At 43.2% G+C, this 14,474-nt stretch overlaps 1 protein-coding gene across 1 annotated transcript in view; it reads left to right on the top strand.

Annotated features, from left to right (window-relative positions):
* Positions 1 to 14,474, top strand: part of COL5A2 (collagen type V alpha 2 chain) — a 197,335-nt gene that overhangs the window by 147,084 nt on the left and 35,777 nt on the right. Inside the window, exons 24-33 of the mRNA XM_081194216.1 lie at positions 528 to 581; positions 2,692 to 2,790; positions 3,357 to 3,410; positions 4,893 to 4,991; positions 7,481 to 7,534; positions 7,636 to 7,689; positions 10,040 to 10,093; positions 11,857 to 11,910; positions 13,037 to 13,081; positions 14,032 to 14,130. Coding sequence (XP_081050342.1) covers positions 528 to 581; positions 2,692 to 2,790; positions 3,357 to 3,410; positions 4,893 to 4,991; positions 7,481 to 7,534; positions 7,636 to 7,689; positions 10,040 to 10,093; positions 11,857 to 11,910; positions 13,037 to 13,081; positions 14,032 to 14,130 — 666 coding nt within the window. The remainder of the gene's footprint in view (positions 1 to 527; positions 582 to 2,691; positions 2,791 to 3,356; positions 3,411 to 4,892; positions 4,992 to 7,480; positions 7,535 to 7,635; positions 7,690 to 10,039; positions 10,094 to 11,856; positions 11,911 to 13,036; positions 13,082 to 14,031; positions 14,131 to 14,474) is intronic.

The following is a 14,474-nucleotide window of genomic DNA, read 5'->3' as shown; positions in this document are numbered from 1 at the left end:
TGCAGTTCTCCATCTGGCTATTCACTTGGAAGCCAGTTTCCATAACCATACGGCTCCTTGAAATTTAGAACATTAGCAGAAATTCAAAACCAGTAGTAGTAGTAGTCTTCCATTGATTAAATTATGTAAGAGCTAAAGATCAAGGATTTGACATGAATTCATTAATTGCAACAAAAATTGAGTTAGGCAGATCTAATCTCACAGAATGCCTGCATAAAATTATATATACATGCAAGAAATGTGGAAGGGGAGAATAACAGTCCTCTGATAGGACTACGGACATGAATATGTAATGTGTTTTTTAAAAGTGTAATTAATTTTTGGAGCAATCGTCATGGACCTTTGCAATTACCAAATTACGAATGATCTGTGTTTTACATTTGTGCAATCTGCAGTTTTGATATTATTTTTAAAATTTCTATACCGCTTTATATTTTTAAGAAAAATCTCAAAGCGGTTTACAACAATAAACATTTGCAAGCAATGTCCATTTCTAAAAAATAAATTTCACATCTTTGATTCTGTAGGGTCCTCCTGGAAATCGTGGTTTTCCAGGTTCCGATGGCTTGCCAGGACCAAAGGTAAGTTGGCATGAAAGACTGTTCATTGTAGTAAGTGAAGTAAGTAGATTAAGGCACTTAATAATGGGAGGTAGGCTCAGTAGAAATGCTGGATTATCATGGTGGAATTACATGCCCCAGTGTCGCAGCCACCCGCTGCCCCATAGCCAAAGAAATGACACACAGCAATGGTTTGGATCAAACCAGGCCACAAATTTATTAATTGCAGATGTCAGAGGTTTGGCATAGGCATTGGGTACAACCGTTGATATCCACCATATTTACTGGAAGTAAAAATCGGGTTAACCAGATGACATGGAAGTCCTATGACAAATAGGAAAACTCCTATGGGGTCACTGACTTGAGGAGTGCTATGGCCTAGCCACCATCTGGATGTCTGGACAAAAGCAACTCCTTCTGGATCCCTTTCATGGCTTGACAGGAGAAGAAATAGGAAAAGTAGACCAGAGGTTATTCATGTATGCCACGACTGCCGCTAGAATTTTGGTAGCCCCAAAATGGAAAATACAGGAACTACCAACATTGGAGGAGTGGCAGACAAAAACGGTAGAATATGCGGAATTAGCAAAACTGACCTACAGGATTCATAACCAAGAGGAAACCAAGTTCAGAAGAGAATGGAGTAAATTTGTGGAATATGTAAGTAATAATTGTAGAAGTTTAAAGACGGTAGCAGGATTAAAATAAATCTTATGATGTGGATAGGATATTGTCAAGAAGCTGCGGAAAGTAAAGTGTAAAATGAAAACCTGCTGAAGGGAGGGAGGGAAGTCTGCGCTCGGCAGAGCAATGAAAATAAGTGGGTATAAGATTATGGAACTTTACTGTATTTGTTTTGTTTGTATTGATGTTAAAGAAAAGTCAATAAAAATGCATTTAAAAATAAATAAATAAATAAATAAAGGGATACCCCTGAGTTGAGGAGGGGCAGGCAGAGGCTACAGCCTCCCCTCCGACCAGGACTAAGGCTTACCCAATGCCTAAATCGCCAATTTATGACTATTGCTATGAGGTAGGCAAAACCACCAGACATGGCCAACTGGTGTGCTGGAAAATTCCTGTTCGGCCCCGAATATGGTGATCAACAATGCCTATCGCGAGGTCAAGCACAGCACCAGTTGCCAAAGATAAGGGAAGATGGGTGGGAGAGCCAACGAGGAACGTTCTGCGGAGGGAGAGGCAGGTCACCTTATATATCCAAGGAGAGGACCCAAGTGAAACCTGTAGGCTTAGGTTGGGAAAAACCTGTGTCCTAGCTCGTCCATGACTGGCCAGTTTGCAGGCAGGCTTTCATCCGGCTTCCTGGCCGGCGTGGAAGACCGTTTGGCTCCTTGCTGGCTGGGAAACCCCTGCAGTTGCACCACATTGGACTGCACAGGTCATTGGCAGAGGAAGGGGGTGTAGTGGGTACGGGCCGCCCCAGGTGTCATCCCTGAGGGGGGTGACATCACTGTTCTGCCCCCCTGGGACACTTGCTGCCTCTGGCACAGGGAGAGGTGTGTCGGGCCACAATACCGCCAGACCTTTAAGGGTAAGCAGACTTCCCTGACATATATACAGCTGTACCTTGGAAGTTGAACAGAATCTGTTCCGGACGTCGAACAGACTTCCGGAACAGATTCTGTTCGACTTCCAAAACGTTCAGAAACCAAAGCACCGCTTCTGATTGGCTGCAGGAAGCTCCTGCAGCCAATCGGAAACTGCAGAAGCCCCATCGGAAGTTTGGGTTCCAAAGGACGTTCGCAAACCGGAACACTCACTTCCGGGTTTGCGGCGTTCAGGAGCCAAAAAGTCCGAGGACCAAGTTGTTCAGGATCCAAGGTACAACTGTATAGTTATTTGTCCCTTCTCAGCGCATCTCCATTTGCACGAACTCCTATGTTGTTAATAGAGCACATGTTAGAATGCATAGGTATTTGCCCACATATTTGTTTTTGCTTCAGAATATTTTTAGTCTGCCTTTTTGCACTGGCCGATAGGATTTCTGAGGAAAACAAATGATTTTTAAATGAATTCTGGATTGACTTTATTGTAAAATACCTCTCAGAAATATAATCCTCCCTTTAATTATGTCCACCACTGACTAGCGTGACTTGGCTTTCCCTTGCAGGGTGCTCAGGGAGAACGTGGTCCTGCAGGGGCTTCCGGTCCTAAAGGAAGTCAAGGTGATCCCGGTCGCACAGGAGAACCAGGCCTCCCAGGTGCCAGGGTAAGAGAACTCGTTTGTCTCATTTCCAAGGGACAGAGGTGAATGGTCAGTTCAGGGCGTCTAAAGCTTTAGACTGATTTGAGAGGGCACACCAACATTTTCTGCTGGTAAAATCTGCTAGGCATTTCCTTGGCTGGTAATATAAAAGAAGTTTTAGTGGGAGAATTCCGAACATCATATAGAGATAGATGTATAGATTTCTTCAGTCTGTGGAGGGCTTTGTAAATATTAGTCTTTTTGATAGCTCAATATGGTGACAGCCATATCTAAAACACTGTGATAATACAGGTGGTGACCTTTTCAGATGCATCCAACTGATGCACAATTAACGGCGTGAGGGTCCTTTTGGACCCAGAAAAAGGCAGAAAGGGGTAGAATGGGGCAGAACAAGGGCAGGGCAAAGCAGAGCACAATGAGGGGGCTGGAAATGGAACCTCTGCATGGAATGGTTGCCTCCTGTATTATGAAAATGTCTAAATATGCCTTATGAATATATGTGACTTGGAGCTGAATCTAGCAGTCAAGTGCTAAAACGGACGCTGTTTTGTAATATCTTCCTTTTATAGGGTCTTACAGGGAATCCAGGTGTTTCAGGTCCAGAAGGAAAGTCTGGACCCTTGGTAAGTACATTTAGACATCTCTAGGGGATGGGATTGGGTTGACTGTGCTCTGGACTTCCTCTTGGTTCACACTTGGTGCTGACCTTTAAAGCCCTAAATGGCCTCGGCTCAGTATACCTGAAGGAGCGTCTCCACCCCCATCGTTCAGCCCGGACACTGAGGTCCAGCAGGGCCTTCTGGTGGATTCCTCACTGAGAGAAGCGAAGTTACAGGGAACCAGGCAGAGGGCCTTCTTGGTAGTGGCGCCTGCCCTGTGGAATGCCCTCCCATCAGATATCAAAGAAATAAACAACTATATGACATTTAGAAGACATCTGAAGGCAGCCCTGTTTAGGGAAGTTTTTAATGACTGATGTTTTACTGTATTTTTAACCTTTTGTTGGAAGCCACCCAGAGTGGCTGCAGAAACCCAGCCAGATGGGCGGGGTAGAAATAAATTATTACTACTACTACTACTACTACTACTACTACTACTACTACTACTATATTGCTATATTACTGGCTAATATGCTGGCTAAAGTTGTCAGTCCAAGGTTGCTTCCAGATGGGGGCATAATATTGCAGTTGGGTCATTCAGATATTGCAAAAAGGTTGTCGGCTGCATGTGGCGGGTTGTTGTCATGGCTTTTAAAAAGCTCGCTGGGCTTTTTGTAGAAAGCGTAAATGCAGATTGATCAGGGAAAATATGAGCTTGCATTTTGATGCTGACAATGTCATGTGGATGCTTTTAAAAAATTACATGCGTGAGCAGCACTAATCCAAAGAATTTAGATATAACACTCTAAATACTGAATGGGATAGCCTACTGAATACTGACCACAGATGGCTTCAATGAAAGCAGATAGTTATACACTGCGGCTGCAGTCTTGCATACGCACTTACGTATTCATATGTCTCATCGAATGCAGCAACTAAAAATGAAGTAGGATTGCGTTGTGTGAATTAAGCTTTGATTTTTTTTATTCAACCAGATTATAATGTTGGAACTCACAACTGTCTGTCCCCGTCCCCCCCAATGCTTGAAACTGCTATGATTTAAATTACGTCGCTATGGCATCTGCATGTGAAATCAGAAAGACAAACTACAGAATGCAATCTACAAAATACATACGCCTGCTCAGTTCATGGGGCTAATGGGGAATTGGTCCAACAACAACTACTGTAAAGAATATTGGAATAATTGCCCCAAACACCGCTACTCTTCTGGAGAACCACAGTTTCCCCCCATCTCTGTTTTATAGCCTATGTTACGAAAACATTATCTTCCCTTTCCTTATCAACTGCATGGCTGGCATTAAAGAAGGCATTAGATTCAGATTATTTGCACCTTTCTGCCTTCCTCATTCCTTAAAAGGCTTTGCAGTGGTTTGTGCAATGGTTCTGAAGGCCATGTGCACATGGCTGTCTTTAAGGGAAGAAACCGGACCGAATTTGTTTAATATTTCAGCATTAAATGCTTGGGTTTTTTGTTTTGTTTTGCAGGGAGCTCCAGGAGAAGATGGTCGACCGGGCCCAGCAGGTCCAATAGGAATTCGAGGCCAGCCGGGTAGCATGGGTCTCCCTGGGCCAAAAGGCAGTAGTGTACGTATTATTTCTTTATCTACAAGGTATTTTGGAAAGTGGTTTGTATGATGATTGTCTATAACACCTCTTGAGAGATCATTGCCAAACTTGTTATCATCGTTATCAAGATGAAGGAGCTGGCTTCCATCTATGTTTGGGTACAGTTGGACACCATTTTGAATAATGATGGTGAACAAAAATGTTCCAGACTGCACTGGTTTAGACACCTATGGAGATAACACTGACAAATTTGGCACAACCATTTCCCACACCAAGGAGCGGATTGTGATGTACGTTCGCGAAAGGTCAGATTCATTTCAAATCAAGATGATGGATTGAAATGTTCCAAACTACACTGATTGGGACACCTCTGCAGATATTTGACAAACACACATGGATCTGCTTTGCCTTGGTGAAAACCTAGAGAAAACAATGTCTCTGTTAGTTTAGAGTTCCAACACTCGGCACTTTGTTTGAGACCATACAGGGATTTCTTGAGAGCACGAACCAATCCCTTCTTTACCTGTACTCCATCAAGTGGTAGCATATAAATTGACGCACCCAGGGCCCCAGCAGAAAATGCTGTGTTCACATCGTGATGTGAAACATGCATTTTCTCCTCTGCAGCAATTTTGAGCATAAGCCTAAAGTTCTCATTACTTGACGCTGGGTGAGTAGGTCTCATGATAGTCTTGACCTGGTAGCAGAGGATGGTTACGAACATCCTGTCTCCGTCACTTCCCACATTGTGGAATGAGAACATACACCGCCATGTGATTAAAAAAACACACAATCCCATGACTGCAAGCACGGGAAAAGAATTCTAACAGTGTCCATGATTTGGCATGATGGTTCCTGAGATGGAGAAATGGGATTTAATGGACCAAACTGTTCCAAACTGCATTGAAGGCAGCTTGGTAAGCAGCCGTCATGCAGTAGGAGCCGGTGGAGTTGTCATCAGCGGGGATGGCTGGCACCTGAACCTCACTGGGCCATGAGACATATTGGAGGCAATGCTGTGGGAGAGTGAAAGGGCCAAGATGGAAGAGCAAGCAAGCATTGCTCAGCTGCTAAGCACATGCAGCAGCAGTGCAGGAGCAGCTCACCGAGTGTGCAATCCTGTTGCCTGTAGGAGTTTGCTTTGCCATTGTGTTCTGTCCAGGGAACATGTTGGCAGAGCAGCACCCAGCAGAATGTAGCCCTCCTCTCTGCAGAGGGTGGTTGCAGGGGTGGGGAACATACCGTGTTTTTCGCCCTATAAGACGCACCCGGCCATAAGACGCACCTAGTTTTTAGAGGTGCTATGATACTCATGTACTGCTTGTGGGCTTCCCACAGGCATCAAGCTGGCCACTGTGTGGTCACAGTGCTGGCCATTGTCTCTGCGCAGCGCCCCTTCAGTGAAGCAGGAGGAAGAACAGAAGGGGCTCCATTCCTCCTCCCGCTTCACAGGAGAGGTGCTTCGCTGAAGGGTCGCTGTGCAGCTCTCCCTCTCTGTGCAGCGCCTCTCCTGCGAAGTGCCATTTGCTCCATAAGGCGCACTCACATTTCCCCTTACTTTTTAGGAGAAAAAAGTGTGTCTTATGGAGCGAAAAATATGGTAGCATCTCATGCTGCTTCCCCCTCCTGGCTATCTAGAGTTTAAAAAGCCCTACTTAAAAATTAGTCACATCCTGTAAATTAATTCGGGTCTGGATCCTGGTTGAGTGTTTCCCTGGTTGACCAGCATCAGGTCACTGGATGGGAGCCATGTATGGCCCTAAAAACCAACAAATTCCCTTATCCATTTATAAATCCCAACATATATCTATAGAGGGACGCGGGTGGCGCTGTGGGTAAAACCTCAGTGCCTAGGACTTGCCGATCGCATGGTCGGCGGTTCGAATCCCCGCGGCGGGGTGAGCTCCCGTCGTTCGGTCCCAGCTCCTGCCCACCTAGCAGTTCGAAAGCACCCTTAAGTGCAAGTAGATAAATAGGTACCACTCCAGCGGGAAGGTAAACGGCGTTTCCATGTGCTGCGCTGGTGCCAGCTCGCCAGAGCAGCTTCGTCACGCTGGCCACGTGACCCGGAAGTGTCTCCGGACAGCGCTGGCCCCCGGCCTCTTAAGTGAGATGGGCGCACAACCCTAGAGTCGGACACGACTGGCCCGTACGGGCAGGGGTACCTTTACCTTTTTTATATCTATAGAATCATAGAATTGTAGAGTTGGAAGGGACCCTGAGGGTCATCTAGTCCCACCCCCTGCAATACAGGAATATGCAACTGTCCCATATGGGGATCGAACCTGCAACCATGATGTTATCAGCATCATGCTCTAACCAGCTGAGCTATCCAGACATGGACAGTCCATCCACCCATCCGTCCGTCCGTCTACTCCTGAGCAGTGCTGTGTACGTCCTGCTAGTGTCTTAATAGTTTACACTGATACATCAAGCTGGCTACATTTTGACTTACAATAATAGAAACATAAATAATATACTCCCCCCCCCCTTTTTTTGCAAATTAGGGAGACCCTGGAAAACCTGGAGAAGCAGGCAATGCTGGTGTCCCAGGGCAGAGAGTAAGTATTATTTTTTTAGTATTTTTCATTGTCTAAATACAACAACCTTTCGTATGCATATGTGTTCGCCAAATCACTATTCTTTTATTATATTATTTTAGGGAGCTCCCGGAAAAGATGGCGAAGTTGGCCCTGCTGGTCCCGTTGGCCCACCTGTAAGTTTCCAAGCAAAGCTATATGAGTAAATTATTCTGGTATCCCTTGTTTGGCATGAATGCTCCCCCAAAGTGAGAATACTGGTCATACTATGAATTTTCTACTTTGGTGACTATAATTTGAGCTATTTGTCCACACAAATGTATATGTCTGATTCTTTGATACATCTGTGTTTTTTAAATGTCTATCATAATAAGGATTATGGGACGGGACATTTATGAATACGGACATGTGTCAGAATGTGACGTAGGTTGGAGTGAAGACCAAGAGGCATAGGACTGTTGTATGAGCAGGTGGAAGATAAAGACTGCAGATGTTACAAATATCACTAGTGGGATCTTTCCAGTTTCTCCCCCTCTTGTAACATTGTCAAAATTGGAAGAACAGGTGTCTTATTCTATTCCTGCTATTGACTACTGACACTTAAGCAATATATTTTAGAGCTGTCTGGAGACCACAAGATTAAGTTTGGACCCCAATTCGATGCTTTGAAAAACTGACCGATTTTGTCTGTAACCCTTTGGAGGCTGCCCAGTTTGAGTCTGGTCCAAATCCCAGTTTGAGGGGAAAATGAGTCTCTGTGCCTTCCCTTTCACTATTTCGGGATTTTTTTTTTTTAAAAAGTGGTTATATCTTTCATTTTCTTCTGGCAGCCTTTGATGGTAGTACATAAATTTAAATATTTAGGAATTTATTTTCAATATAATTTAGGGTGGAAAGCGCACGTTGAATATCTTCAAAACAAGACAAAAGCCCTATCACACTCCCTCCTCCGTTTTTTCTACTCTGAGGGGGCCTTATTCATCCCTGCGGCCTTGAAAGTGTATAGCATCAAAGTGATGGCCACAATGGCCTATGCTGCACCTTTATGGGCTGCCTTTGCAAACCTCTCACCTTTAGAGTCGCTTCAAAGCCAATTCTTACGCCGACTTTTAAAACTACCAACATGCGTAAGTAATGCGGCTATTCGCTTAGAAATGAAGATCCCCTCAGTGGAGTTAGTTTTATGGAGGAGAGTTTTGATTTATTGGATATCCCTATGGCATAAACTCCCGAACCACTATCTCATTCAATGCATGTGGCGGGATGACTTCACAAATTTGTGGTCAGGAAAAATCCATGCCAAATTGCTGTCCTATGAGATCTCGCCCACGGAATTGCTCAAACTGGATCTAAACACGGCAAAAAGGTGTATAAATCAAAGGCTGGATGATGTGGAGCTATACCAAAATTTCTTAGCTGGTGGTGGAGCCTGCTCGCCGTTAAATCTCGGCATAACCCCTATCTATCGTGCTCCGTCCTACTTAACATCGCTTATAGCCGCATCTCACCGATATGCCTTCATTAGAGCCAGGTTCAATGTTTTTCCAACAAACGTGCTGAGACATAGATTCACTAAGGGCCAAGTCCCTTCAATGTGTGCTTGTGAAATGAAAACGTCTGAATCTTTACATCATGTTATGTTTATCTGCCCTATGTACAGTTCAGCTCGTGCTAGTATACTAAACTCCATAATCCAGCCTATGGCTGACAAACCAGTAGACCTACAGCTTGCCTGGGTTCTTCAAGATGTAGATCCTTATATTACTCTACAGGTTGCTAAATTCCTAACAGCCGTCTTCTCGTACAAGAGACGGAATGGAATGTTAGCTGATTATTGATAGTTATAAGAATTTTTGATATTGACATCAGATATTGATTTTAGCGTAGTGCCTAAATTTTTAACATTAATCTTAAATTTCTGTTTTGATTTGCCAATATTTGTCCTTGTGAGCTGTGAATTGTGTTATATTACTTGTGGCTTGTACGAGACCGCTGTTTTATTTGATTTGTTTTGTGTGTTGTGCTTTATGATGGGCGTAAAGCCGAATAAACATTTTGACATCTTCTGACAGCCTTTGATGGTGTTTTCAAACCCAGTTGCCTCTCCTGGGTGGGTGAAGCCTGCCAAATTACAGTCAAATAGGTCCAAGAGTTTTGGTGCTGAGTAGCTTTTACGTACACACACAAACATACACACACATGTGAAAACATTTTATTTGGGGGGGGGGAAGAATTGGGTTAACTCTGCAGCCTTGACATCTCATTATGAGACATGGACATAGCCAAGGGGGCAGACAGGGGGCAGCTGCCCCCCCCCAAATCAATACAAATCTGAGGTTTTGCCCCCCCTAACAAATCTTGCCCCTTAACGAAAATCCTGGCTACACCCATGTTCTGAGAGGTAAAATCTTGCCAAGTTTCAAAAGAATAGCTGCAGTGGTTTTCATGTAAGGTAGCGGGCGTGGTTAAAAATGATAAACTTCCCTACTGTTTTAGTAAAGAATACAATTGTTTGTTTCTTTTTAGGGACTAGCGGGAGAAAGAGGGGAACAAGGTCCCCCGGGCCCTACAGGTTTCCAGGTGAGTATTTATCAAATTTATTTTCAATTTAACCTACCGAAGGGCTTTTGAGTCCACACGCTACATTAAATAAAAGAATGAAATATCAACAAAAATAATAAAAAACCATGTTCGTAAAGCACCCCGTGCTTTCTTAACCCTAGTCACTATGAGTGTAGTGCAAAGGTATCGTGTAATTGGGAAATATCTAATACAGAGGTACCTTGGGTTACATATGCTTCAGGTTACAGCCACTTCAGGTTACAGACTCCGCTAACCCAGAAATAGTACCTCAGGTTAAGAACTTTGCTTCAGGATAAGAACAGAAATCGTGCAGCGGCAGCAGGAGGCCCCATTAGCTAATGTGGTGCTTCAGGTTAAGAACAGTTTCAGGTTAAGAACAGACCTCCAGAACAAATGAAGTTATTAACCCGAGGTACCACTGTAATGGCAATGTTCATAGCATAGAAGTTAGCCTGGAGAATGCTTCTATTGGTGTCTTCATTAGATCTACTTGGGATGGAACTAGAAGGGCTCTCAACCAATCATGGATATTGCAATGGGACGTGGGAAGGAAGGTGGCCACGAATCCCACTCGGGACCTTTTTAGAAGGTTCGACAATGAAAAAAAACAATTTCTAGCATGAAAAGTCCTCTTTCATTGTATTTACATTATTTCTCAAAGTTACACACCAGATGCAACCTAGCCTCAAAACAGTATGCTCTTAAGGATTACAATTTGTCCTCGTTGATTAAAATTGGCACTTACTGATGGGAATATCTGGGCCTTGAGCCAAATTGGGCTCAACAGGCCTCCCAATTTGGCCTCTAAGGCTGCTTTGGGCTGGCTGTGCCACCTGCCACTCACCTGCCATCGTATGGCATGGGGCAGGAAAAGACGGCATTGCAAAGGAACAATTGGAAGCCTTAGAGTATGCTCCTTATTTATTGCTCCTTTGTAGCACCGACTTGCCTTTCGTGCTGTTTAAATTTGGCACCGAAAGCAACTCTTTTTGGACGTGATTGTATCTACCTGACATCATATAGCATCAGGTGATTGACATGTAGAGAGCCCCACCCACCTGTCTGGTGCTCCGGATGAAAGTGGTTCCCCACCCCCGAGTTAAAAAATTATTAAACTGATAATGTTTTGCAGCCCTATCATAAAAAATGTCAACTTTCATATCCTGTGAAGAAGAGGTCCTTTAGCAAAAATGGAACAATCCATTACATTTTTCAGTTTAAATATGCAGTGGGGCTGATATCCTATACCATCATGACTGGATGCAAGTAGACTTCTTTTCTCAGGTTACCCACGATTGCTCTGTTACAGAAGTTTCCAACAGGTGGTCCACGGACCCCAAGGGGTCTATGTAACCCACCCAGGTACATACCCGTCAACTGTCCAAGACACCCCATTTTGAGGGGCCATGCTCTTGCGCGAGAGCATGGTGCCCCAAAACGCATACAATAGTGAGGATGTGCGTCTCGTGTGAGATCGTGTGGGTCATGTAGCTCAGGCACACGTGTGACCCAGAAGACACACGTCCTGGTTCTGCACTGGGACATGTTGGAGGGTATGGTGGCACCATTCACATAACAAAAGATGTCAACATTTTCAAAAGTAGAGGGTCCATGGCTTGGTTTTTGAAAAACAGGGGGTCCGTGGTACTTAGCTAATTGGAAACCACTGTCCTATTGTAGTCCATATAAAATACCAGAGACAATCCTTCCATTGTGTTTTCCTAGATGTACAGTGACCTTTCTGCTGATTTCCCCCACAGGGTTTACCTGGTCCTCCAGGTCCTCCAGGTGAGGGCGGAAAGCCAGGTGATCAGGTAACTATGTTTTAACTTCCTTCCCCCTCCGCTTGTGGCTCCTTAAATTTATTCTTTCATATCTTCTGCATATCCAAATTCATTTAACTTACTCATTTAATTATCTGCTGTAAATATAGACTCTTATAAAACTGCCGGTTATTACAATAATCCTGCTAACGTTTTTATCTGTTTACAATTTATCTGCAAATATTCAATAAACCACTTCCATTCTTTTATAAAAAGTTTGTTATCTTGATTTCTTATTCTTTCGGTAAGTTTCGCCATTTCTGCATATTCCATAAGTTTTTTTCCCATTCTTCCTTTACTTGGACTTCTGCTTCTTTCCATTTTGGGGCAAGTAACATTCTTGATGATGTAGTAGCATACATAAATAAATTTCTACACAATTTAGGTAGTTCTGTCCCTATAATTCCCCAAAGAAAATATTCTGGGTTTTTGAAATAAAAGTTATTTTGAACATCCTATTCAATTCACTGTATATAATTTCCCAGTAAGCTTTAACCTTACTACAAGACAAATTTTTAAATGTTAAATGGATTGTAAAATTAATGAAAAGTATAAATTTGAAAAGTATAATTAAATAAAAACAAAAACAAACAAATGATGTTTTAACTTGCCATTCATAAGTTAGGTTGCTTTATAACATTCTTTTGCTATTTCACGTGTTATAACAACAACAACAACAACAACAACAACAACAACAACAACAACAACAACTATTATTATTAATACCCCGCCCTCCCCAGCCAAGGCCGGGCTCAGAGCGTCTTACAAGCAATAATAAAAACAAGTTGAATGATTACAACTTAAAAACAAAATTAAAATACAACATTAAAATATTGAAACATTAAAATATTAAAATGCAGCCTCATCGCAGGAGGAGAAGGAAAGGAAAAAAGAAAGAGAGGGAGGGAATCAAATTGGCTCCAAGCAATATCTCCTGTATTTACAATATGAATCAATTCCTGGTCCTTTTTTGGGCTGGTATATTTTCAGCATGAACAACTTCACTTCAGAACAATGCTTTTATAGCCAGCCTAACAATGATGAATAGAAAGAAAAAGTTTCCCTGGATTTTCTCTGTTGAGCAGTCAGTAATGATTTATTTGCTCTCCTCTTATAGGGCGTTCCTGGTGATCCTGGAGTTACAGGCCCTTTGGGTCCAAGGGTAAGCTGTGCTTTTGCTTTTGTTCTGAAACTGCTAACCATAGTTTCTTGGTTCAGCTGAAAAGGTAAACCAGTGCTATTTTTCTAGAAAAAGAGGTGCCGGAACTCACCATGAGCTCCCCACTTGTTCTCTTATAATGGCAATGGCGTCCACCTGAGTGGTGCTGGAACTGAGCTTTTTCCAGCTGAAAAAAAAAAAAAGCCCTGAGGGAAACTATAGTTAATGGAATACTTCCTAGTTTGTTTGTTTGGTCACTCACATGAAGGTCAAAGCAAAATATGATTGTCTGAATATGACTCTTGTATTTTCAGTTTGTTCATATGTCTATATGTTTACACTGCTAGTTACATTTCTATACCGTTTTTCCTCCATGGAGCTTAAAGCAGAAAACATTGAGGCTGCACTCCCAAGCTCATCTCCCATTCAGGTACCGGCTAGGCCTAGATCTTCTTAGCTTTAGAGATGAAAGTGCATCAGGTGGCAGCAAACCACTCTCTGTGACCCAGTGTTGGTGTCACAGTTTCAACTAGTAATGACACTTTAGCAACTCGCAACTCGTGGCAGTTGTGAGGAACTCTTTGACTTACCATCTGTGTGGCATATGAGGCCTTTGCATAAAATGTGCAGTGTCGGCTGAAGCATTTCTTCTCTGTAATAAGGATATAGTACTAAACCACGTTTTCCTTATCGATTGCCTTTTCACAGGTGAAGGAACTTGCACCTGTTTCTTGCGCAAGGGAGTGAGTGGAGAAGGGAAAATGCAGGCCTAGCATAATATGCTGTACAAAATGTCACCAATGTCAATGATGGATTATTCTTTAAACTCTGTTTTTGTACAGCTCATATCCAGTGTCTGCAGAATTCACTATCTCCTTGTCCTGTAATAATTATGACCATACAGCCAGCAAACCCACAGTGGATAGATCATGGCTTAATATGTCTATTTCCAGGGTGAACGTGGCAATCCAGGTGAGAGAGGAAATCCAGGAGCCTCTGGTCTTCAGGGGGAAAAGGGAATGGCTGGAGGTCAAGGTCCTGATGGTCCAAAGGTAATTTTGTGTGTGTGCGTCCTATTCAAAACTGACAAGGGCAAACCAGCATGGACAAAACAATTTTCTTACGTTCTGGAAAAATCCAGCAAGATGCTGGTCAAGTGATGATCCTATCAAATTTTAGTAGGTGACTAAAGAAGCTGAGAATACACAGGAAAGTTAAATATTAAGAGACAATTTAAAGCATCCTTTTCATATAATGGTATGGTGGAAGTCTTTCCTGTCTTAACCTTGGTACAGATGTACCATGTTCTTTCATGTTGCACCAGTGGCGTAGCGTGGGGGGTGCCGGGGGTGCCGGGCACAACATCTGGGGGGGCGCGCTCGCACTCGCAGCTCTC

The sequence above is a fragment of the Podarcis bocagei genome (assembly GCF_964188305.1).
Source record: "Podarcis bocagei genome assembly, chromosome: 1".
In the NCBI taxonomy this organism is placed as follows: domain Eukaryota; kingdom Metazoa; phylum Chordata; class Lepidosauria; order Squamata; family Lacertidae; genus Podarcis; species Podarcis bocagei.
The sequence above is the reverse complement of the archived record's forward strand: the minus strand, read 5'-3'. Positions and strand labels throughout refer to the sequence as shown.